Genomic DNA, 23,552 nt, shown 5'->3' on the forward strand with positions numbered 1-23,552 from the left:
ACTGTTGACTCAAATCTCACTAAGGGCAACTGAGTTCCATTAATATGTGTAAATGTAGACCAATTGAGCTTATTAAATGTTAGATTTGGAAGAACTACTGTAACATGATAGCTATTATAAGGTATTTTGTTGGTTCTTGTGTTACAGTTTTACACAGCGTTTAATGTCAACCTCTTAGAAAACATTGTTTTATAAGTCCTCTTAAAACAAGAGATTGAGATTCTGGTCCATGTCGAAAATGATAACATCACGCAATCCCTGCATTTTCTTTCCAGGTGCATTTTAATGTGAATCATCCGCTCGACCATGTGCCAAAGGTGTTTTATTGGACAATCCAATCCAGGGAGATCAGCAGTTACAGTAATACTCAGCTCGTCTGATACTCAACAGTCATGCCAGAGTCAGAATCACTGATATCACATTTTGCTGATTAAATCATTTCATGAATAAACAGGTGAAGTGATGTTCTGAATAAAGTGATATTGTATGTATGTATGTAATGAAAGGAACTGACCCGAAGGTGTCACTAAATCCCTGCTCCTTCTCGCCCTAGGCATGTTGTCATGATGACCTCCCCCGTCTCTCTGTGTGACGTTGAAGTGGCTTTTGTGCTGAGCCTCGATGATTCACCAGCCTGTGTGTGCCATCTGACTTCTGTGTAGCTCTAATCCACTTCTTCTGCAGTCACGACCAGAGACAGAGAGAGAGAGAGAGAGAGAGAGAGAGAGAGAGAGAGAGAGAGAGAGAGAGAGAGCGCATAACACATCATAAAAATCAGTACATTACAGTAGACAGTGTACCAAGGTGGGTTATGAAGGATAGTAACAGTGTGTTTGCTCAGAAGTGACTCAACTGTTGTGACTCAGCTGTCAGAGAGAAACGTTCAAAGCATGCAGCTGCAATATGTTTTCGATCCTGCTAATGAGTTTTGTTCACTTGATCTCATTTTAAGTGCCACTTCATTCAGTGTACTTATAATGCTGTGCTCCTATGGTACACACCACACTCTCCAAAATGTATTAAAGTGGTTTTATGTTAGAAATGTTTTATCACTGGGGTGGCGCATTTAAAGCAGGATTGTTTGTGAATATAGTGACTGACTTCTCTGAATTATAGAGAAATATCATATATTATGTATGTTGGTGGACCATTGTTTTTCTCTGAGTTTCTTTGAGTGAGCATTTACACTAACTGGACGATTTAACAGGAACCTATGGTATTTTTACATTCTTTTAATGCCCATGGTTGGTGAACCTGTGCCCACTGTATCCTCAGGCTCCTGTTATTGAATCTACAGTAGGTCCTGGAAAACCATTGTCTCATTTTACTATGTACTGCTTTTGATATATATGGTTGAAATGACAATAAAAGATTCTTGACTTTGACTTGACTTATTGGCTGACAATAGCAGAACCCATTGTAGTCTTCTGTGGTTGTACCCCAACCACCTCAAAACCTTCTGCTCACCGTGGTGGTTAGCGTTGTTATTTGAGTTACCATTGTATCCAATTCAATTTTTCAATTCTATTCAATTTATTTGAATAGCACTTTTAACAATTTCCCATTGTCTCAAAGCAGCTTTACAGAAGTATGGAAACAGAAGAGAGAGAAAAAAGAAATAAATATAAAATAATAATAATAAGAAGAAGAAAAAATAAAGATAAAAATAAATAAATTAATATATACAATTAAAGTTTGGGGGACACGGTGGCTTAGTGGTTAGCACGTTCGCCTCACACCTCCAGGGTTGGGGGTTCGATTCCCGCCTCCGCCGTGTGTGTGTGGAGTTTGCATTTTCTCCCCGTGCCTCGGGGGTTTCCTCCAGGTACTCTGGTTTCCTCCCCCGGTCCAAAGACATGCATGGTAGGTTGATTGGCATCTCTGGAAAATTGTCCGGAGTGTGTTATTGCATGAGTGAATGAGAGTGTGTGTGTGCCCTGCGATGGGTTGGCACGCCGTCCAGAATATTAACTTAAAATTTTAAATACTATACATCTATCAATATCCCTAATGAGCAAGCCGGAGGCGATGGCGGCGAGGAAAAACTCCCTGAGATGATACGAGCAAGAAACCTTGAGAGGAACCAGGCTCAGAAGGGAACCCATCCTCATTTGGGGGACAATCTACAGTAAATAGTGTAAATGTAAATAATGTCCTTTCTATAACAGTTTATAATAGTGCAACCGAGAGCTCCTGAGGAACTAATGGGTCATCGTTAAACTCTGAGTTCAGAGCAGACCTGATCATAAAGTCAGACCATAAAGCTGACTGACACAACATTGGTTCAAAGAAGGCATGACAGTCTCTGGGAGGCTCCATCCATGATCAGGCTAGGAACTCGGAACACAGAGAGCTCGAGAGTGGCATATATAGCTCGACAGAGAGAGAGAGAGAGAGAGAGAGAGAGAGAGAGAGAGAGAGAGAGAGAGAGAGAGAGAGAGAGAGAGAGAGAGAGAGAGAAATTGTTATCCTTGTCAGTTCTGCTGCTACCAAGTGGTTTGTAAGTTTGTTAGTTTTTTTCACCATTCTGTGTAAACTCTAGAGCCGTTTGTGTGAAAATCCCAAATCAGTAGTTTGTGAACAGTAACAAAAGTTTACATGCTTACTGTTTACAAACTGTTTACATGCTGTTTTGCACACTTTTTACTTTTTTGCTCTTTGCACACACTGTCTAACATTTCAGTCATTTTGCACATACTGTACAATATTTCAGTTGCTGTTTTTGCACAACCTTATACACTATCTCAGGGACCTGCTGCTAAGAAACTGTGTTCATTCTAGTATTACTGCATGCAATATTGTCTGAACATACAGTATTTACATATAGTATTGACACTGGTCGGTCGGCGCTGTTTTTTGTTTTACTGTCTTTTGTGTATTGTCTTTTTTGTATTTTGTGTATTGTCTTGTAACCTTTTGTCTGCACTGTCTTTTGTCCTGCACTGTCTTGTCTGTCTTGTCCTGCACTGTTTGCACCAGGTTGCACAGTTGCACTTTATGTGGCTAGGACTACTTACTAATTCCTTAGCCCTGTCTTTGTTTTACAGTAAGTAGCACATTGATCCTGGAGAAACGTTGTCTCATTTCACTATGTACTGCAACAGATATATATGGTTGAAATGACAATAAAAGCTTCTTGATTTAACTTGACTTGAGAAGCTTTTTTTTTTTTTTATCTCTGTCTGCATGCTTTTATGCATTGTGCTGCCACATGGTTGAATGAACAGGGGGTGTCGATATCCCTATTATAGTGGCCAGTGTACCTTTTAGCCACAGAAAGACAAAACCACTTTCCACATCAGATTTTTTTTCTTCTTCTGAATTGAATGTGTCCTCTCTAGATGATCATGAATCATCATGCACAGGTTACAAACAAGGGTTCTTTTGATGGTTAGAGCTGAGATTATGGGTTCTGTTTTGTGTATATGATTCTACATCGAATCTACATTCAAGTGATGTCACAAACTCATGGCTGCATATAACACAGTTACTGAACGAACACAATTAAAGGTATTTCCATATTCTAATTATAGAAAAAAGGGACACATGTTGCTGACGCGGACTACGTCAAAGCTCATGCAGATTTGTATTAACGTCATCAATCGCTTTCAAAGTGATTGGCGGATTTCAGAACGTGACGTATTTTGAGAAAGGACCCAACTTCCGCATTACGCGTCGCGTCTGTCTGCGTCACCTAAAACTATACCGGGTTTACAAAGGCATTTCCAGGACGTTTATATTTTGATATGCTTTGTGCATTGGCGCTGAACGTTGTATTCAATTATGAATCCTGAACAGCAAAGTGTTTTGCATAAACAGCCCGTATTTTTACGTAAATAAACCAAACCACAAAAATATCCAAGAGACGATCAGTTGATAAATCGTGCGTAAATTCGTAATGCGTAATCCTGAGCTTAATCCTTAGAAATAAATCAATTATCCGAGGTGACATGAGACGAATGCACACGTAAAATAAATAAATAAATCAGGCCTGGGGGAAACGGATTGGAAACGGTCAATTTACTCGTCGTGATGTCAGCGAGTTTTAGGTGCTTGAGGAGAATGCCTGAGTAGTTGCGGTCTGGCTCTGCCTCACCAATGACGGTCTCTCCATGTTGCATGTCCTTCAGTTCGGCGTGTGGCTTCTTAAATTGCCATCACGGATTCCGATTTGGAAGCAAATCGAGCCGGTGGGCTGCTCGTCCTGCGGCTCACAGTCGGCCAAACCGCGGTGCTGTCGTGCCAAGCGCGCGGAGCTGTCCAACAACTTTATGCGCGACATGGAGTGCCGAGTGCTGTCCATCCAGAGTCATGTAGTCAGGGGCTACGTGGGCAACAAATCTGCGTCCTTCCCTTTACAGGTAACACTCTCGCATTTCTATTCAGTTATTTATTTTACATTTAAATCTGTACACATTGTTTTTCCCCACGAATCCACGCGCGTAAAGACGGAGCGGTGAGAAACGCACTATATCAAGCCGGTGTGGGGAAAGTAAGTAAAGGTCACATGGTTAAAATATCTTCGTGCCTTAAAATATCCCGTGCACTATTTACCAGATGCTTTATTATTATTATTATTATTATTATTATTATTATTATTATTATTATTATGTTCGTAGTGTTTCCACGCGTTCCATCAAATCCATCTGTCCATCTGTGTGTCATTAGCTGATCTCTGTAGGTGATGTGTTTGTGAATCACTCAGTCTTAGCAGCCACCAACGACAAATCGATCATTATGGACACCAGAATCATTATTGTAGCTGATCGATTCCTTCAAGCTAAGTACGCAATTCATATAAAAACCTCGGCGAGAGGAGAACAGAGAAGCAGACAAGAGGAGCTGAACACCCTGTTTTCTAGCTGTCCTTCGACCAGAAGTGTATCGATTCATTGGATTTTATAGTCTCAGTTCAGTCAGCTGTACGAGCAACAGACTACTGTGTGCTACAAGTGCCAAAGCCGTGTAAACAGCGCGAATTATATGACGTCATAAATTATGAATGACGTCACGATCCAGGGAAATAGAAGTGTTTTTGTAGCTCACCGAAGACAGAAAACGCTTCTCAACACGGACATCATCCTGGCTTGGGTTTCCCAGGAGTAACTTCGTGAGAGAATGTTTATGATGATGCTCGCTCTACCATTTGTAATGAATTTTTGGGAAACTCTTGCCTAGTTTTGTCAAGTCCATCTCCTGCTCGGATGAGAGGAGCCTTATTTTTTTCAGTTTAGTGGTGAAAACCTACATTTAACTGAGCTGAAGCATATTGGATAGCGCCCGAATCGAATCTCATCGTGCTGACTCGATTCGGAGCTGTAGTAAATTGAAATGTATCGTTTGCTGTGTATTGAATCGCCTGAAAGAGGGAGATTTAAAGGACGTTGGAGAACATGCCACACCCGTTTGTGGCAAAACTGACCCTGCTTTCTGGGTTTGTCTGTCAGTCGTCAGTGACACCGTCTCTGAGCTCATGTATGCAGAAGAGGGCTGATTGTGCTGTTCCCTGAGTGTTCAGCTCCCCTGAGATGTAGCGTGAGAAGCAGGTTCATGAGCCAGAGGCTGCTAGATTTTCTAACAATTTTAACGATGCGATTGACAGAAAGTCAGGAAATGTTGGAAGATGTGGGTCTCAGTTTGCAGTTAAAATGTGAGTTTTGACTTTTGTGCAGTTAATCTTGGACGATCTTTTTCTGTTACAGGTGATGGGCTTTGAAGTGGACTCCATCAACTCAGTACAGTTCTCCAACCATACAGGTATGTGTGGGGAATGTCGTGCCTTTTGTAACAGCGAACTCAGTAGACTTTAAGGTTTGCCTGGACATTTGTGTTCAGCTCACTAAATTTAATGTTTACACTGAGAAAGCCAGTGTTCATTCACAGAAAGTTAAATGAATGCATTGTGAGTATCCATTGTGCTTGACATTTTCTCCTTACTGACCCACTGACTTATTGCATGGAAGAATCATAACAGATCCTTCTGACTTGACCAAAAAGCTCTGACTTTAATTTTTTTAAACCCAGCTGCTCAACAATTGTCTAAATACATTTTTTAAACCCTTTTTGGATTAATGTAGTGAAAAATCTGTCTTCACAAGGCCACTGAACATTACCGATCCTGTCATTCTTTCATCTTTGGACAGAAACTATAGCTTACAGAGGCATGGTCTATTATTTGCTTAATCACTCTTTCCTTGATTACTTGTATCTACTTCATTCAATTCATTAGAGCATAATTATGCTGTATTTACACATGCAGTTTAACAGGTGTGTAATCAAACTCTATATGCATTTAGAAATATTATCCATTCCTAATTACTATTCCTGCCATGTCCAATCAGGTGTGTGCACGTGATAAGGTGGTCTCGGGGTGTGTACTGTACTCTGTATGTGTGGAGATAATTGCCGTGTAGGTGGTAGTTAAAAATGATGCTTACACAGTAGCCAAGCTGAACACATGCAAGTCAGAGTTTGGCTGTGTCGTTGTGTATTGAGGCTATAGCTAGTGTAATTTGGCGTGCCTCAATTAAACCACTTTTAAATACATGTTAAATTTCTTCTGACCATTCCATTTATCACGTTTAAATGTCCTCAGAATGTCCTATAATAAAGAGGATGGAGTGAATGATGGCTTAGCTGCTTGGGGTGCTAAGATGATTTGTCTAGGGAAGTGTGTGTGTGTGTGTGTGTGTTGGATAATCAGTATGTGAGTCACAGGACAGAGAGAGTATGTAGTGAGAGAAAACCATTAAGGACAGCCAGAGAAGAAACTTTAGTACTTCAAGGTGTGTGTGTGTGTGTGTGTGTGTTTGCTCCGTGTTATATTCTCACAGATACCAAAAGCATATACAGATATAATCTTCTATTTTACAAAAATATTATATAGCTCTCACCTGAAGGACTACATGAAGTCTCTAGGACAATCTCTCTTTCTCTCTATTATCAGTAAGAAACACCTTTCTGCCTCACGTTTTCAGATTTCTGACTTTCTTCCAAGTCGACTGTAACCCTACTGTGTAACCTGAATTTCTCTGTTAAAGCAGTTTTGACTCTCAGGCTTTGTTGGTCTGTCAGAGTGAGCTCATAGTGTGCAATACCATTAGTCACATTCTGGCTTTTCTTATAAAGACCTTTTCCCACTCTTACCTGTAATGCTAGGAAGATGATAAAATATCATATTATACCGTAGAGACACTTTATGTTATTTACATTTACATTTACGGCATTTAGCAGGCACCCTTATCCAGAGTGACTTACAACTGAGCAACTGAGGGTTAAGGGCCTTGCTCAGGGGCCCAGCAGTGGCAGCTTGGTGGATCTGGGGTTCGAACCCATGACCTTCCGATCAGTAGCCCAACACCTTAACCACTGAGCTACCACATGCCTTATGTTATTGCCACAGTTTGAGTAACCTGTCCTATTACATGCTGGTTTTACAACATTTTGTTATTGTCACCAAGTGTAGACGTTCCTGTTCAGAGCTTCATCTGATTGTGTAAAAAATTCAGATTGAAATTTCTCATTTTCTCAGTCTCATGTCAAATAATGTGGGATGTGGTAGCATAGTGATTACAGTGGTGGACTAATGATCAGAAGGTCATGAGTTCGAATCCCAGGTCTACCAAGCTGCCACTGCTGGGCCCCTGAGCAAGGCCCTTAACCCTCAATTGATCAGTTGCATAAATTCAAATAAAATGTAAGTAACTCAGAACAAGGGTGTTCGCTAAATGCCGTAAATGTAATGTAATGTAAATAACATGATTTCTTTGACACTTATTGTACCTGGATTATGTAAAGTTTTCACCTGTTATCATGCTGCATTACACTTCTAATACTCAATCATCTTCTTGAAAGTGTAGAATCTGTAAAAATGATTGAATATTGTGTGTCTCAGTGCTCGCAGAAGTGAAGTGCTCTCATATGCAGTATATTCTCTTCACGCTCGCTCCGATAGAAGGTTATTTTGATTACTGAAAGATGTTTTATCCTGTCGATATTTCCACAGAACACACTTTACTGTCTGTTTTGTTTGCTCATTAATCATGAAATACATCCAGATTGCTGGCATTTTGTATGAAGTGTTCATAAAAATCACAACGTGCTATAGGTTTATGCCGCATAGTACCATAAATTAGGTAAATACATTGGTATCGAGGGGGAATGAGTGGGTACACGTTGTGCAAATCAACCATCTTTAAGCTCAGCATATGAACCCTCACATCTCTGTCATTGTCCGGTGATTGTTTTAGGAACGGTTATTTAGACCTCCCGTTTTCTCCAATCAGTTAGCAGAGAAATCTTGGTCGAATGCACCCCCTCCCTTTGGGCCTTGATGCTGTCTTTAGCCACTTGAGCTGCTTTTTAGGTCTAATGGACCTTAAAGTGGTAGTATAAGGGGGGGTCGGGGGTGTGTGTGTGTGGGGGTGTTTGGCTGATGTCGGAGCCTCGGGCAGGCTCTGTCTAATAGATGGTATGTCAGTTGTTTGAATATTTAATTGAAATGCGTTTGCTCTTATTGCTCTTATAACCTGCCACTGAATAACCGTTGGCTGTAATATGCATTTGTTGTGCAGTCACCAGCGTATTGTGGTAATAACAGGCTTCATGTAGTATCATAGTGAGCAGGCTGTACTGTGGAGATGGAGAGGGAGAAGATGTGTATGGAATAATTAGTGTACGAGTAGCTGGCATCCATGGAGGGTTTTCTGAATGGGAGAGTTGCACTCCTTGGCGGAAATCTGAAGGTGAATGACGCAGACAGTTGTGTGTATGTGTGTAAAAGTGTGCTTGAGTTTGCCTAGCTGATTCTGTGTGTGTGTGTGTGTGTGTGTTGGCTCATTAGGATCCCATGGCACATGGTGCCGTCTCACACTCCGTTTCACTCATTCTGCAACAGTGATGGCTTCCTGGGCCTTGGAGAGGGGGAAAAAAATTTAAAGGCGCCGAGACGAAAATAGAGTAAGAACGAGACTGGGAAGTAAGAGGATGGAAGGAGAGGGAGATACTACATGTAAATCGCATGGCAGTAGAGACCATGGAGAAAGAGAAAATGAGAGGGTTAAGAGGTTTGGGTAACACACACATATGGGCAACACACTACATTGCAAAGCAAAACCTACCTTAATTTTTCTGATGTTGCTTAAACGACTGCTTTAAGAATGAAATTCTGTTTCAGAAGTGAATGGATTTTGCGCTAGCGTGGAATCATCTTCACGAGGAAAGACAGAGCAAAAGCTTACAGTTGGTGTCCAATTTTGCTTCCCTGTTATGAGTGGTCATGACATCATCATGATCATCAGCAGGACGAGCGATAGTCTGTTGTGCCGATTGGGGTTTGGTTTGGAGTTAGGTTTTTGTGAGATCTTTTGTTTAAATCGTTCCCCGTTCTCTTGCCAGAACACCATGACTCGATCTCAGACACTGACTGATGACTCTTCTCTATCAAATCCACTTACTCTGGTAGTACTAAGTGCTGCCATCTGGCTCCTGTTCCTCCAGCATTCGGTGCTGTATTTCACTTTACCCAGATATGTTCAGTACCCGTCTGGCTTCTTGGCTTAATGCCAGGTCCATTTTGTCCAAGGTTTACTGTGTCCTTTAATCTCCCTTCCTCGAAGACCATGAAATTTTTCTTTCAGAAATTTGAAAAGACTAGATGCTGAATCTTTTTGCTGAGCCACTGAGCAGCCCATATAAACAATGCTAAATGTTTGTAAAGATACTCTTGCGCTAGGTGCTAGCATTTTAGTTTTAAGGACCTAGGCATACGTTAGTCTTAGTTTTTTTTTTTTTACTCAGATGAGAGAACTGAACGAATGAACAACTGACTGTTATTGTGTGACCTTCAAGCGCGGTGAGCTTTTTTCTGTTCCGCTACACATAAGGAATATGAGAATAGGCTGCAAAGCCTTAGGGGTAAAACAGCATACACAATCTGCTGCCTTGTACACCATAATTCATCTGTATGTGTACTTATACATGTTCATCTGCATGCTCTTGATTATGTTTAATATTAAATAAATGTCATAGGTATAGGATAGTGTGTGTACATTTTGTACCATAAAGAGATTGCTGAATTGCAGCAGCAAATAGAGATGACAAGAGGACGTTTTTATTAACGTTTTATTAAATTTCCTATGCAATTGTACACACACACATACACACACACACGTGCATACAGAGATAGTGGCTTTCTCGTGCAGTCCCTCAGGCTTTCTTCTGCCCTGTTACTTAGCAACAAGCAGCACATCATGTGACCAGCTGATTCACCTGAATTGTGACATCACGGCTTCCCACGGCAACACTAACTGTCTCTGATGAAGTAGCGAGGACTCTGTGCACTGCACCTCTTTTTCCCCTGTGTGTGTGTGTGTGTGTGTCAGTCAGTGTCCTTGTGGCTGTAAGCCTTTATCCATTTTTTCCCCCTCATTTCTATTGCTTTCACATCACTGACTCAAATGAGGTGATGAACTGATTCTCTGAAACACTTAGTCAGCCAAATGTTGTTGGGAAGGCCATCAGTTTATATCTATATTGTATAATCAATTGCCTGACATTGCAGTTCTATAAAAAACGACATCAGACAGCAGAAAAGTGCCTCCGTTTTACATTCATCATAAAATCCAGTTTCAAGGAATTTGCAAATGTCTGAACCACCTTCTGTCTTGAACTAGTGTTAAATGGCTCACAAAACTGATTGGCGCGTATACACCATAAGGCCCAACATTTTTGAGGTTACACCCTTAAGGGGTTGCGACAAAGTTGGAAGCACACAATTACGTCAGATGTCTTTGCCATGCTGTGCATTCAGACTAGGGCTGGGCGATAAAACGATAACGATATGTATCGCGATAAACACGTGATCGATAGCGATAAAAAATGTGCTCGATAAGACGTTCGATATTTTTTATTCTTCGTTGGAAGAAAACAGAGGTTGCGAAGCAAGTTTGGTTGCATTAACAAATGCAAGTTGCAAGGTGCGTAACACTCTAACAGCCAATCATGTAACAGTATCAAGTTTGGTTACGCCATATCGTTGTCTCGTGCTGGTGCTGGATTCCTCTTCAGTAACCAGCGACTGATAAGCAGAAAATGAGCCGCAGCAAGCAAGAAAATTGTAAATAAAAGAGGAAAAGTCAGCGCGCCAGTACGGCAGTTTTTTGGATATTATAACTAGGGCTGAAACGATTCCTGTTAAGTGTTCATTGTGACTTTAGACTTATGTTTACATTATAATTATTTGAGTTTTCCTGGTTGTTGACATTTCTGTCTTAATAACTGAAGGGATTATGATCAGAGGAAGGTTAAGTTTAAAATAAAAATGTTTAAATGTAATATATTTTTCTCCTGGTCCTTATTTTAAATGGGTCATAAAGTCCAATAATTTACGATATCGACCGATATGAAACACTGATATCGTGATACAGTTTTCGGCCATATCGCCCAGCCCTAATTCAGACATGATTTTTCTGTTTACCACAATTGTAAAGAGTTACTGTAGCCTTCCTAAGGGCTTAAACCAGTATCTCCATTCTCCCCACTATGTGTTTTGTTGTTCATTACATGCCACTCACTACATGTGTTACAAAACTCTAGATAATTCTCTTAATGGATAATTGCATTGAATCAGCAGGTTTATAGGTCTTCCTAATAAAGTGGCGGGTGAGTGTATATCAGCTTAGATCATTAGTACCTGATTGCTGTAAGACAGATTTTGCTATCAGCCTGCAATCTGTCGTTGCCAGGTATAGTATTTCTGAGTACATGATCATTGCAATTACACCATAAAACATCTTGCAAAAACATTTACAATATCCAACATTTCACTATATTTTAGTGAAATGTTCTGAACTTTTTTAAATTTTATTTGACCGTTGAATTTTACTTATGTTACTTTACTTAGGTTATGCACACTGGAAGGGGCAGGTAGTGACGGCGGACGAGCTCCACGTGCTGTATGAGGGGATCAAGCTCAACAACGTCAACCACTATGACTACGTACTCACAGGTGGGTGAGGAGATAAAGGTCGTTCGTCATGGTGACCCAGATATCCAAAGCCGTTTTGTATCGTAAACCATACGCATGTCCTTAAGCGCTTGGGATGTTTTGACTGATACCTAATTTTATACTAGACGCAGTGTATACAGAGGATCAGGAATTTTTGTTTGGAATAGATGTGAAATGGCTAAACGGCTTCGTGCTCTATGGTGGAGGCATTTCATAATCTCACAATGTGGTCCCAAAGCGTAAATAAATAAACGATTGTCTTTAAAAGGGCAGAACGTAGAATTCAGTCTGTGATCATAATAAGCTATACCTTTCACATTTTACCACAGGGACCAAAGAGGACGTGTGGTTATTTAAAATAAGGTTTTACACACACACACACACACACAGCCCCAGACGTTATGCACCATTTCCAGCACACTCCAGTGTGTGTTACATTCTGATAGATTTAGTCTCTTGTCTCATCGCCTAGTGATGACAGGAAAAAAAGGAAAAGGGCAACCGAGCGAGAAAGGAGAAAAGTGTCGTGAAATGTTCATCCTTGGCTTAATAGAGCTTCAAGTCCTTATTCTGAGGACATTATTCTGGGACTGTGTTCACAAAAAAAAAATCTTATCTTACCGCTGAGAGGTAGCATAAATGGAACTAAATCTAAAAAGTACCATTTAAACGAGATGTGTGTGTTGAATAATGGTGCAAGAAGTGGCAACTATGACTGTGATATTTAGAAGATAAGTAATAGCTCCCCTAACGCTAACCATCCTCCTGTCACTTTGATTGACAGGCGAGAAGGAGGGGCTGCTTTTAATACTGAAATGTTTAATGAATTAGACTTTAAGTTATTAAGAAATTAGGATTAGCACAACACAAGAAAATATTAGCACAGGTCTAACAAATTTTGTAACTAGAGTTCTTTGTCACTTGGACAGATTGAATCTACTTTAACCTTAAGATATTTTCATGAATAAAGCAATCAACCTTCTGCCTTCTGTCCAGATGTTCACTTAAAAATCTATTTCATCCCTCAAGCTGTCAGTTAGTGTGTGGTGTCTCTGTGATGAATGTAGTGTTGACCTCATTTCCTGCAGGACAGATTTTGTCAGGTGGACACCGGATGCTTGACGTGTTGACAGATACATTGCCGACTTGTGGAGAATATGAGAAACAAGAGCGACCCTGTCAAAACAATCCCGTTGCCAAGAAGCGTGTGTACGTGTGTGTGTCAGCGCTTCTTAACCTGACATATGGTTTCCACTTAAAACTGAGTGTGTGATACAGCAAACAACAAGGAAATTAAACTATGAAATTATAACCATGTATATTGCTCTGTTGATATAAGGGTTATTATAATGAGACATCCGATTGCATTCCTTTTCTGAATTAGAACAAGACAGCTCAGTAGTCAGGTTAATTAAGTGTATCTTTCAAATGCTATATATAAACACTGTTGGACTCAAAATAATTGCCACCACGGTATAGACACAAAGACAGCAGAGTCCATAACATCTGATATGTGGTGTGAGAAATATTTCTGAGCTCATCGAGATCAAAACCGGTCAAGGATGCCATAAACGGTCATGATTATTATGAAATATTATTGTTTGCACTGGCTTTCCTTGCTAAAGTTTTCAATGAACTAATTTAGGTCCAATTTAAAGATTGGAGTGATACTTAAAAAATAATTGGCTATTTCACAGATGATTAGTTCTGCTTTTATTTTTGCTCTGTACAAATCTGCTTATGTAATGTGTTTTTTCACTCGTTCATACTTTCTATTGCACATGCGCAGACTGGCATACACACACACAAATGCATATGCATATATGGGGAAAACTGAAGTCAGCATTACCACAGAAATATCTCTTTCTGCCGGAGACTTTATCTCCCACTTAGACCAGGGCTGCAAAGTCAGCAGCTCTCAAACCCAGTGAAGATAGTTCACTCGAAGCTGGAATTCCAGGCAGCGAGCCTGTATGTGTGTGTGAGTGTATGTGTGTGAGTGTTTATGTGCGTGTGTGTATGTGTATGTGTGTGTGTATGCGTGTGTGTATGTGTGTGAGAGAGTTTGTGAGTGTGTTAGTTTGTGAGAGTGAGTGTGTGTGAGTTTGTAAGAGGTGTGTGTGTGAGAGAGAGAGTGTTAGAATGTTTTGAAGGTCATTAGTTCTCATTAGGGATGAGCGAGTACAGCATTATCTGTATCTGTAACCGTATCTGTTAACCATATGAATTATGTTTTTATGAAATACAGCAAAAACGTGACAGACACACAGTGTCTGGTTACTGGTTAGAGACAGCTGAAGGTTTAAAAAAGAAAAAAAATCTCCGACAGGCAGAGACGCAATGCGAGTCGCATTCTACCAAGCAAGCACCACGTCTGAACGAACCCACGTTTACCAGAACTCTACTGGTTAGTAAGTACGTATTATTAACGTTACAACCCGAAGTAAAAAGCTGAAGAAACCCTAAACGTTAACGGAAAAGACCCGCGAACCCGAGTGACTGAGGGAGAGACAGAGAGCTGTTCTGTGTGTGACTGTGAGTGAGCAGAGCGACACACAGCAACACAATACATCTGTATGTGTGTAGGGGAGGGGCGCTGTGACTAGCCTATCACAGAACGCTGACACAATCAGCTACCCAATGATGATTTTCATTCAATCCGAGCACAGATATTGACTCGTATTACTCGTATAATACTCGTACTCGGCAGAAGTGCTTTATCTCTTGAGTATCAAGCAAAAGTCAGTATGTTTTTGAGCTTGTAGAAATATTTTGAGCTTGTAAATACACTTTAGGAGTTCCATTTCCATTGACATTTTTTATGAAAGGTTGATACTGTCAAAAAGTTTTTAGTCGTCCTTGCCTGACTGATTTTGAATATCCACTGAGGTGTGAGATGCTAATCGCAGTAGTGAGCAGATATAAAAGATTCGGGGTTAACTCGTGTTTGTTAGCTGTTTAACTGTGTAATACTGTACCTAGTGAGTTAGCATGCAACTAAAGTGTGAATGACTAGGCAAAAAATATCATATTAATACTTTACATGTTCATTTTAAAATACACACATAGAAGCAGATATGAAGCTGGCACATATTGAAAAATTGAATATTTAACAATTAAAAGGAGTAAAGCATACTGTATTTATTAATATCAGCTTAGCGCTCAAGGTAGCTTTACCCATTGGCTCATTTGTTTAGCGTTTATGGGAGAAGTCTCAGATGTCAACACGTTTTAATAAAGTTTACGTTTAGAGCCACTGGAGAGACTTTAAGACAGAGGACTTTGTATGTTGCTGTTTTTATTCTTGGCTTATTAAGCAGCAGAGAGAAAACAGACTCTTGTGAGAGAATCACCTCAGTTCTCTGAGTGCTATTAACATATTAACATATTAACTTCCTAATGCTACTTTCTCTTCATTCTTTCATTAATTCATTCAATCATTCATGATAACTGTTTTGTTCTAGTTCAGGTTTTTATTTTAGATTTTCATACCTATTTCGAGCTAAATATTTTCTCAACAAAGTAAATGTAAAGCACAAACACCCCCACTGTGTTTCTGTACCTCCTGGGAGAGTGAATAGAACTAACACATGCACACTTAACCAAATAACGCTAACATTGCTGACAGAACAGCTAGCACTGTATCATTACTGTTACCCTGATGCCCACTAGCTTTCATTCGTAATTAGTGACTTTAAAGCTCTAAAGCTTTATCAGGAATCATGGCAGGATTAAGGAGAGCTGGCAAACCTTTTATCTCCAATTGAGCCTCCAGACCTCAAGTGTCTTGTTTCTTTTATTAAAAGATTGCGATTAAAGCCAAAAGTGACCTCATCGGGGAGTTTAGTGGGGCTCTGAATACGTTTTGGTTCATCAGCATGTTCCTGTTTCTGACATATTTTATTTATTTCTTTTTTATTTATTTATGAAGTGCATGTTATGTATAGCCCTTCTTCAAAAAATGAATTGTCACATGAAAACAGATGAGAAAGTGAATAACAAACATGATGTCAAAAACCAGCAGGATTCTATGCCCTGGATAATCATTCGGTACAAATCGTTACAGGAGACGAATACAAATGAATAACAAAACATTTTCGTAAATGATCTGTTTATTAATATATAATATTTAATTGCTGACTGAACAATACAGCTCATCAAAAGCACATGATGTGTAAATGAAATAAATGTGTGAATATAAAGTATATAATGGTCCATGTATGTGTTCTTTATTTGGATTTGATTACAAAAATGACATTTTATGAGCTAAATATAAAATATTTGTTTGTGTCGGTTAAATTAAAATCTTAACCGTTGTACATTTTCTTGTTCAGATATTTTTTCCTTGATCTATTTTTTATATTAGCTATAAAAAAATAATGTATTGATTATAGCATAAATTTTACACAGGTTACACCAGGGACACGTCTTTTTTGGAGATGGTGGTGGACATTGTACAGGAACTGAAGATGGCTAATCCTAATCTTGTATACGGTCAGTACGAGTAAAGAGCGTTTTACTGAACATTGTGTTCATGGTTATACAGTGATTCCTTATTTGTTTGTGTAATAACCTGGAATCATGCACACTGCTTTCTTATCTACAGTGTGTGACCCTGTCCTGGGTGATCATGGTTCAATGGTGAGCCTTTTCTACACGTTTACTATCCTGTCATCTGTTGCTATGGTCTCATTGACTTTCTTTCATTTCCTCAGTGTTTTTAAACGTTCAGTGTAATGTCCTGCAGATGGGATCAGAGTGGATTGGATTGCATGTACGTGTGTCAGAGATTGTAAAATGGAGAGATAAAACATGAATAGAGATGTAGGGAGGGAAAATGTATGAAATGCATGACTGTTACAGCAGCATGGAGGAAGACTGCATCTTATTTCCTGTTGCCTGGTTGCATTTAGGACAAAGCTCCTGTTCTTTCAGCTGGGAGACCTGTTCATAAGAGCTGAGCTCTTTATGACTCATACATAAGTGTGTGTGTGTGTGTGTGTGTGTGTGTGTGTGTGTGTGTGAGTGATATAAGCACTAGATCTCTCTTTTCTTTCTTACCTCAGTATGTGCCTCAGAATCTATATCCGGTCTATAAGGACAAAGTGGTACCAGTAGCAGATATCATCACACCTAACCAGTTTGAGGCAGAGTAAGTATGGTATTGTGTGTGAGCGCGCGTGTGTGTGTGAGCGCATGCATGTGTGTTTGTGTGTGTGTGTGTGTTCATTCCATAGTTGAATATTTATGATCATATTTTTGATTTTAATAAACTTAGCATAAGCTAAGTTTGTATAATAATAAAAAAACCATATGTCATTTGTCAGTTCATGTATTAACAGAACTGAGATTTTCCCTATTTTCGTCCCAATTTGGTCACCCGCCAATTCCCATCATTCACCTACTGTATCATGCGACAGATACCTCCCTAAAAGGCTGAAGGTATCTTTTTAAAGTCAATGTCTGTTCTCTTCTACATACCTGAGCTCAGAGGCACCTGTGAAAAACAGTGTAACTGTCATTGACAGGCAGAGACAGTATTGTCCAGGGTCAAAGCCTGATAGTAGGGTGTTTTATTTTCACACATTTTTAAACAATTTATATTTTTAAGCTGTGCTAATTAACTCCCGTGCAATTCACTTACATTGTGACTTAATCTGAAATATCTCAGTAGGTTCTACAATGCTAATATTTTAAATCTTAAATAGGATTACATATAGAGTCAAACATGTCCAGAAAACACTACAACCTCATTAATATTAAAATGCATTTGAGTTCTAATGTTTGAATGCAGTTTTAAAAGAAATGACAACACTGGTGTGTATTTATGTAGCTCGAACCCCTGGAGATTTGTAATCCGTTAACGTAGGTGTCGTTGTCTTGATGTCCTTCTACTGTTTTTGTTAAAATATAACGTTAAACTTTCTTCTTCTGTGTTTGTGCATTGATCGTGGTTTAGACTAATGATGTGCTTTTTTACAGGTCAGAGCTTTCATGATATTGAAACCTGTTAATTATTAAAAGTGCTTTGTTCATGTGCCATTTGCATTGTGCAGTGTACACACACACACACACACACATTATATATGTATGTGTGTGTGTGTGTGCGTGCGTGAGGGAGATTCTTCTGCATGCAGCTGAATCGTGATCTTTATGCGCAATAATTGGCTTTCAGCTGCTACACAATCAATTACCGTCAGAAGACTGTAATAATAGCTATCGGTGGTTATGTGTCTCCCCCTAATGGCCATGAAAAAGAACTGCAATTACAACGTGGTATTGAATAATTATCTTTTAATTAGCATGATAATTACAGTTATTAATACAGAACTGAATTATTAAAGCAGTTATCTTTATTTCTCACATGAAATTCCTTTTTAAGTTTTTTTAATCATGAAACTAATTCAAAAATGTTTTTATGTTTGACTCATATGAAGATAACATGTTCTAAACTATACAATCACCTGTTTTTTTTTTTTTTATTTCTAGGCTTTTGACAGGAAAGAATATCAGCACAGAGAAAGATGCAGTAGAGGTAAGAGTAGACACAATGTTATTTATTTATTTATTTATTTTTTGTATGTTTTCTACATTTCTAGGGTACAAATTATGGCTTTGACATTTGATTTATTTTCTCAAATAAATGTGTAAACGAATCTCTTTGTACAAGGTGATGGACTTGCTCCATAATATGGGTCCGGACACAGTGGTGATCACCAGCTCTGATCTGCCACCACGCCTCGGAGACCGCTTCCTTGTTTCACTCGGCAGTCAGCGCATTGGTGGGTGTGTGTGTGTATGTGTGGGTGGGTGTGTGGGTGTGTGTGTGAGAAGGCTTGTGTCTAAATGTCAATCTTTATTTTGTTACTCCACTTGACACACAACATTTTGGCACAATATGACTAAATTCAATTAAATGTTTTGCATTATATATAATTTAATGGCCAGTTTATACCAGATGTGCCTCAAGTGCTGCTGAAGTTTTTACAAGTGAAGCATTTTTACTGAGTCTAAGTGGTAACAAAAGGATAATATTGCTGTACACTTCAATGCTGCTCATTTGCTTCCTTCATACATTTGCAAAAAAAAGCTACAAGTGTAGAGAAGCACTGTGGGTAAACATCTGGTTTAAAATGAGCTGAGTTTTCACACCATAACCAGGGGTGAGTGCAGAAGAAGCAATTATCTTCTCATAGTGTAGCGTTTATAAGAAATTATTCAGACGGACTTCTTTTACAGTTTGGGGTAAAGCTGGTAGCAGATATCAACATATATTCCTAATACCAGTACTTCACAGAATTGTAGATGTTATCTGGACATGAAGCCTGAAAACAAGTAGAGAAAAAAACCCTTACATTTTATAATCCACAAAGTAAGTATTGCTGAAATGTTACACATTCATTAGGTTCTAGATTCTGTTCCTTTTAACTCATCGGGTGTCGAACAAAAACACAAATTATTGAGAAATTCAATCATACCTTAATGTTGATTTTGAGAAACCATAATTATACTTTACGGAAGCAATGTGAGAAATATTTGATTTACTTTTTAATCTTGCTTCAAATAGGTGGGTGTGATTTTCTCACACAGTGAAAGTCACACTTTTATGTAGCTGTTGTATTGCCTTATCAGTTTGTGGTCAGATCAGCAATGTATCTTAAATGCTGTTTTCTTGGAGATCCGGGGAAAAAAGATCAGATCATGTAAAAGTGTTTCCTGGGCTTCAAAAGATATTTGATTTTAGATTTAAAAAAAGGTTAGAAGATTATAAATACACAATCCTTATGTAATCATGTCTTTCAGTTATACATATAAACATACATATTATTTCATATACAGCATGACAAAAGAGTTACTGGAACATCAGTAGAAAGGATGAGTAATCATTTAGCAGTATAATGAACTGTAATTATCAGCGTTAGACAAAAGTACAACATGTCTTTTTAAAATGGACATTCAAAGTGAGTCCTGCAGCTTTTCTGAACAGCAAATATGAAATAATAATGCAGGTTGGATTGTGAGATCTTTGTGAATTCGTTGTGTTTGTACCGCAGTGATGCCGGACGGCACGTTCACCACCCAACGGATCAGGATAGAGGTGCCCAAAGTAGACGCTGTGTTTGTTGGGACGGGTGATCTGTTTGCTGCTATGCTAATGGCTTGGACACACAACTACCCAACAGACCTGAAGGTAAATCACACACATGCACACACACAGTGTCAACATGCCACCAATGACTTAAATATTAGTTCAGCACTGTATTGCATTCAATCCTATGCCTTTTGTTACTTTTTTCTTCTGTAGATGGCGTGTGAGAAAACCTTCTCCGTCATGCACCATGTTATTCAGAGGACCATTTCTTATGCCTTCGGTAAATATTTGACTGTGTGTGTGTGTGTGTGTGTGTTTTGGGGTATTCAAGTGACCCCTGAATTCATTTCTCTTTTTCCAGAGATGGCAGGTCCTGGAAAAAAACCCAGCCCGGCTCAGCTTGAGCTAAGAATGATTCAGAGCAAAGCAGACATCGAGGATCCAGCCATCGTAATGGAGGCCACTGTTCTATAGAAACTCCACGTACACACACACACACACACACACACACACACACACACACACCATTCCCCTCTTCCCTATACCACAATCGCACAATGTATAGATGTTGTACATTTTTGGATCTGTAATGTGACATTGCCTTAGAAATCTTGAACAGAGCACAACATTTCATTCGGAGGGAGAAATAGCAGGGTACGGCCACATCGACGAGCAGCAGAGAGAGAGAGATAACGAGAATGACAGAATGCTGTGATGAAAGAGAGGAAAGAGAGAAAAATCTCTTTTTTTCTTTCAGCTATTTTCCTCTCTAACTCTGTCTCCTTCTCTGAGCTCAACTCAAACTCCTGTTTGTCCTGCACATTGAAGAAGCGGTCAAATAAAAGTCTCATCAGATTTACCTGAACTTCTATGACGGAAACAAGCTCAAGTGAATCGTTAATTAGCATATCATCACACCGTCATCACTCATGGATATGTGTTTCCTGGACATTTTGTTCTCATTAAATCCTCACAATAACATTTCATGTGATAAGCCAAGTCTGCCAAAAAAAAAAAAAAACCTTTGGATGTCCCGCCTGCATAGATGTTCAGGGGAAAAAAATACTGTGATTGTTAGTTTATTGCATGAATAGCTTTTAAAAAAAAGGTTTTTAATGTCTCTTACCATGTTTTTATTTTACATCTCATATACATGCTTAAAATATGAGACTAGCATTTCAGCATGTTATTTTTAAACAGTCTTAGAAATGTCTATGCTGCTGTTGTTTCATTTCATGTTTTGAAAGTTTACAAGAAGGAATATTTTATAAGAAATAATTTAATGCTAGGTTTCCTAGCTACCTATTGTTATGTAAAAATAGGCTTCAGTGTTGCTAGCAAGCTAGCTAATATTTGGTATTGTATTGTTTGAACCAGTTGCTAGCAAGCTAGGTAACTTTTGGATTAATATTATATTGCAAGTATCAGTAATCAGTGTTTCTAGCAAGCTAGTTAACCCTAGGCTAACTTCTATATTGTGTAACACAAGATTGATTTGTGAATTGGCGAAGGTGCTAATTGTCATTGCTTATATTTTGTTTACTATTCTTTCATATCATGAAGGATTAAGACTGATTTCTAAAATCAGTTTTAGCCTTTTATTTATATGAAAAATTCTCTTTTTATTAAAAAAAAAATCTCTATTTCTATCTCTTTATTCTCTGGTTTTTTTTTTCCTTCATCAACTGGACTCCATAGCTTAGATTATTTTTCTCCATGTTTCTGTACTGTTGTTTTATTCATCCATGTGTGCGTGACATTTTTTCTTACTACGGATCTGTGATCCAAGCTTGTGTTCTGTCAGAAATCTTGTTCATGTGCAGGACCAGTCAGGTTTCAGTGTTGCTCTCGATGTTGCACTTCCTCCTCACCTTTTCATAAAAGCGATGATGTATTAAATCTCTGGTCTAGTCTGTATCTGTACATGTGAACGTATGAACTTGTTTAAAAGGGTGAAAGAATTTTGTGTGTATATATCTATATACATGTTTGTGTTCTTAGGTAAGATGTGATGGTGTAACGGGGTATTTTGGGGAAAACAAAAAAGCAACAATGATGCTTAATTGTATAGACCTGAATCTTTCTTTGTGAGGGCAGCTGAATTAAATAATCCAAGTTGTAGTGACCTGCAGTTGCTAACCTAAGAGCAGGTTTGTTTTCTCTTAAGATTGTTAGTGGGAACTTTTGAGTTGAACAGCCTAATCTGAGATCACAGGAAGACAACTTCTACCTAAAGCTCTTTGAAATTGACTGCAGGCTAACTGCCTCCACGAGTACCAGGCACTGCCAATATGTGTTTGTAGACAGTTTCTAGGTTGGATTTTGGTGGGTGAGAGGGTATTAAGGGGAGGGTGGGGGTACATGTGTCTGTCTGTCTTTGAAAGACAGTTATCCCACCTTGTCATGGCCTATGACATCCCCTATAGAAATCTAACAATAGCAATGCGGCTCACATTGTCAGTGGGCAAGCAAATATTTTTGACTGTTATCACAGTGTTAGGACATTCCCTGAGGGAAATATTGGGCGGACGTTTTGCAGTGTACTACAACATTTTTGTTTGTTTCATGTACATAGTGTATATCAGTCCGTGGAATTTGTGTGGTGTATGGCTGTGTGGCTCATAAGTGACCAAATGTTACATGTCAATAAGAGTTGATGATGAGCTCCCTCATGTGGACTGGAGGTGAGATTGTCCTAAGTATTAGTTAGGTCCCAAACTGATCTTTAATCCTAGTCCTCTGTTCTGTTGTAGCCAGTATGCAGTTGGATGTAGTACTGCCATCACATTGCCACCTGATAGCGTTTTTATATTAACAACTAGTTATATGAAATCGGTATTCTTATGGGCAAAATCATTTTATAGTGAGGATCTCTGTTTCCCAATCAGGTTTTTGGGTTCACTTTTTTTGCTTCATATAAATTTATTCAACTGTAAAATATTCGACTTTAAAATATCCCCCTAACACACCGTTGTTGACTAAAACCATCTTAAGACACTTTCAAACTTGTTATTGTGAGGTGAAGATTGTTGACTTTTGCAACATTTAGTGCTCAAGTCAACATGACCATAGACTTCACAAGCTTTACTTACCAAGACGTTAAAAAAACAGAACAAAAAAACAGAACAAAAAACATTCAGAACAAAATGGTTTATTAACGTTAAGTACAGCATAAAACTGATGGGGTGTTGTTACCATATAGAATTCCTCATGTACCATGCAATTTACCAGTGATTAAAATTTCTTTACAAAGAGCATCTTACTTTTTTCAGGTTAGTTTTAATGTGGTGGGACATACAAATAATTTAGTGCCTGTTATAAACATTCCCTTACTAACCTCTTTTTTATTCTCTCTCTCTCTCTCTCTCTCTCTCTCTCTCTCTCTCTCTCTCTCTCTCTCTCTCTTTAAAATGTTATTTTAAATAACTTAAAAATTATGAAGTGCAAAACGTT

At 38.8% G+C, this 23,552-nt stretch overlaps 1 protein-coding gene across 1 annotated transcript; it reads left to right on the forward strand.

Moving 5' to 3' along the window:
• The first annotated feature begins 4,004 nt into the window (after positions 1-4,004).
• pdxkb (pyridoxal (pyridoxine, vitamin B6) kinase b) lies at positions 4,005-21,998 on the forward strand. The gene is made up of 11 exons (XM_060860686.1): positions 4,005-4,361; positions 5,703-5,757; positions 11,903-12,007; positions 16,418-16,501; positions 16,614-16,648; positions 17,074-17,159; positions 18,497-18,542; positions 18,678-18,789; positions 20,062-20,198; positions 20,313-20,379; positions 20,461-21,998. The coding sequence occupies exons 1-11, from the start codon at positions 4,113-4,115 to the stop codon at positions 20,571-20,573; spliced, it is 1,089 nt and encodes a 362-aa protein (XP_060716669.1). The 5' UTR covers positions 4,005-4,112; the 3' UTR covers positions 20,574-21,998.
• Positions 21,999-23,552: the final 1,554 nt, after the last annotated feature.

The sequence above is a fragment of the Tachysurus vachellii genome, chromosome 24 (assembly GCF_030014155.1).
Source record: "Tachysurus vachellii isolate PV-2020 chromosome 24, HZAU_Pvac_v1, whole genome shotgun sequence".
Classification (NCBI taxonomy): Eukaryota; Metazoa; Chordata; class Actinopteri; order Siluriformes; family Bagridae; genus Tachysurus; species Tachysurus vachellii.

Coding starts and splice junctions, on each gene's coding strand:
- pdxkb (XM_060860686.1), top strand. CDS start 4,113: ATGTTGCATGTCCTTCAGTTCGGCGTGTGGCTTCTTAAATTGCCATCA. Junction 16,502..16,613: donor TAATCCTAATCTTGTATACG/GTCAGTACGAGT, acceptor TCTTATCTACAG/TGTGTGACCCTGTCCTGGGT. Junction 20,380..20,460: donor GACCATTTCTTATGCCTTCG/GTAAATATTTGA, acceptor CTCTTTTTCCAG/AGATGGCAGGTCCTGGAAAA.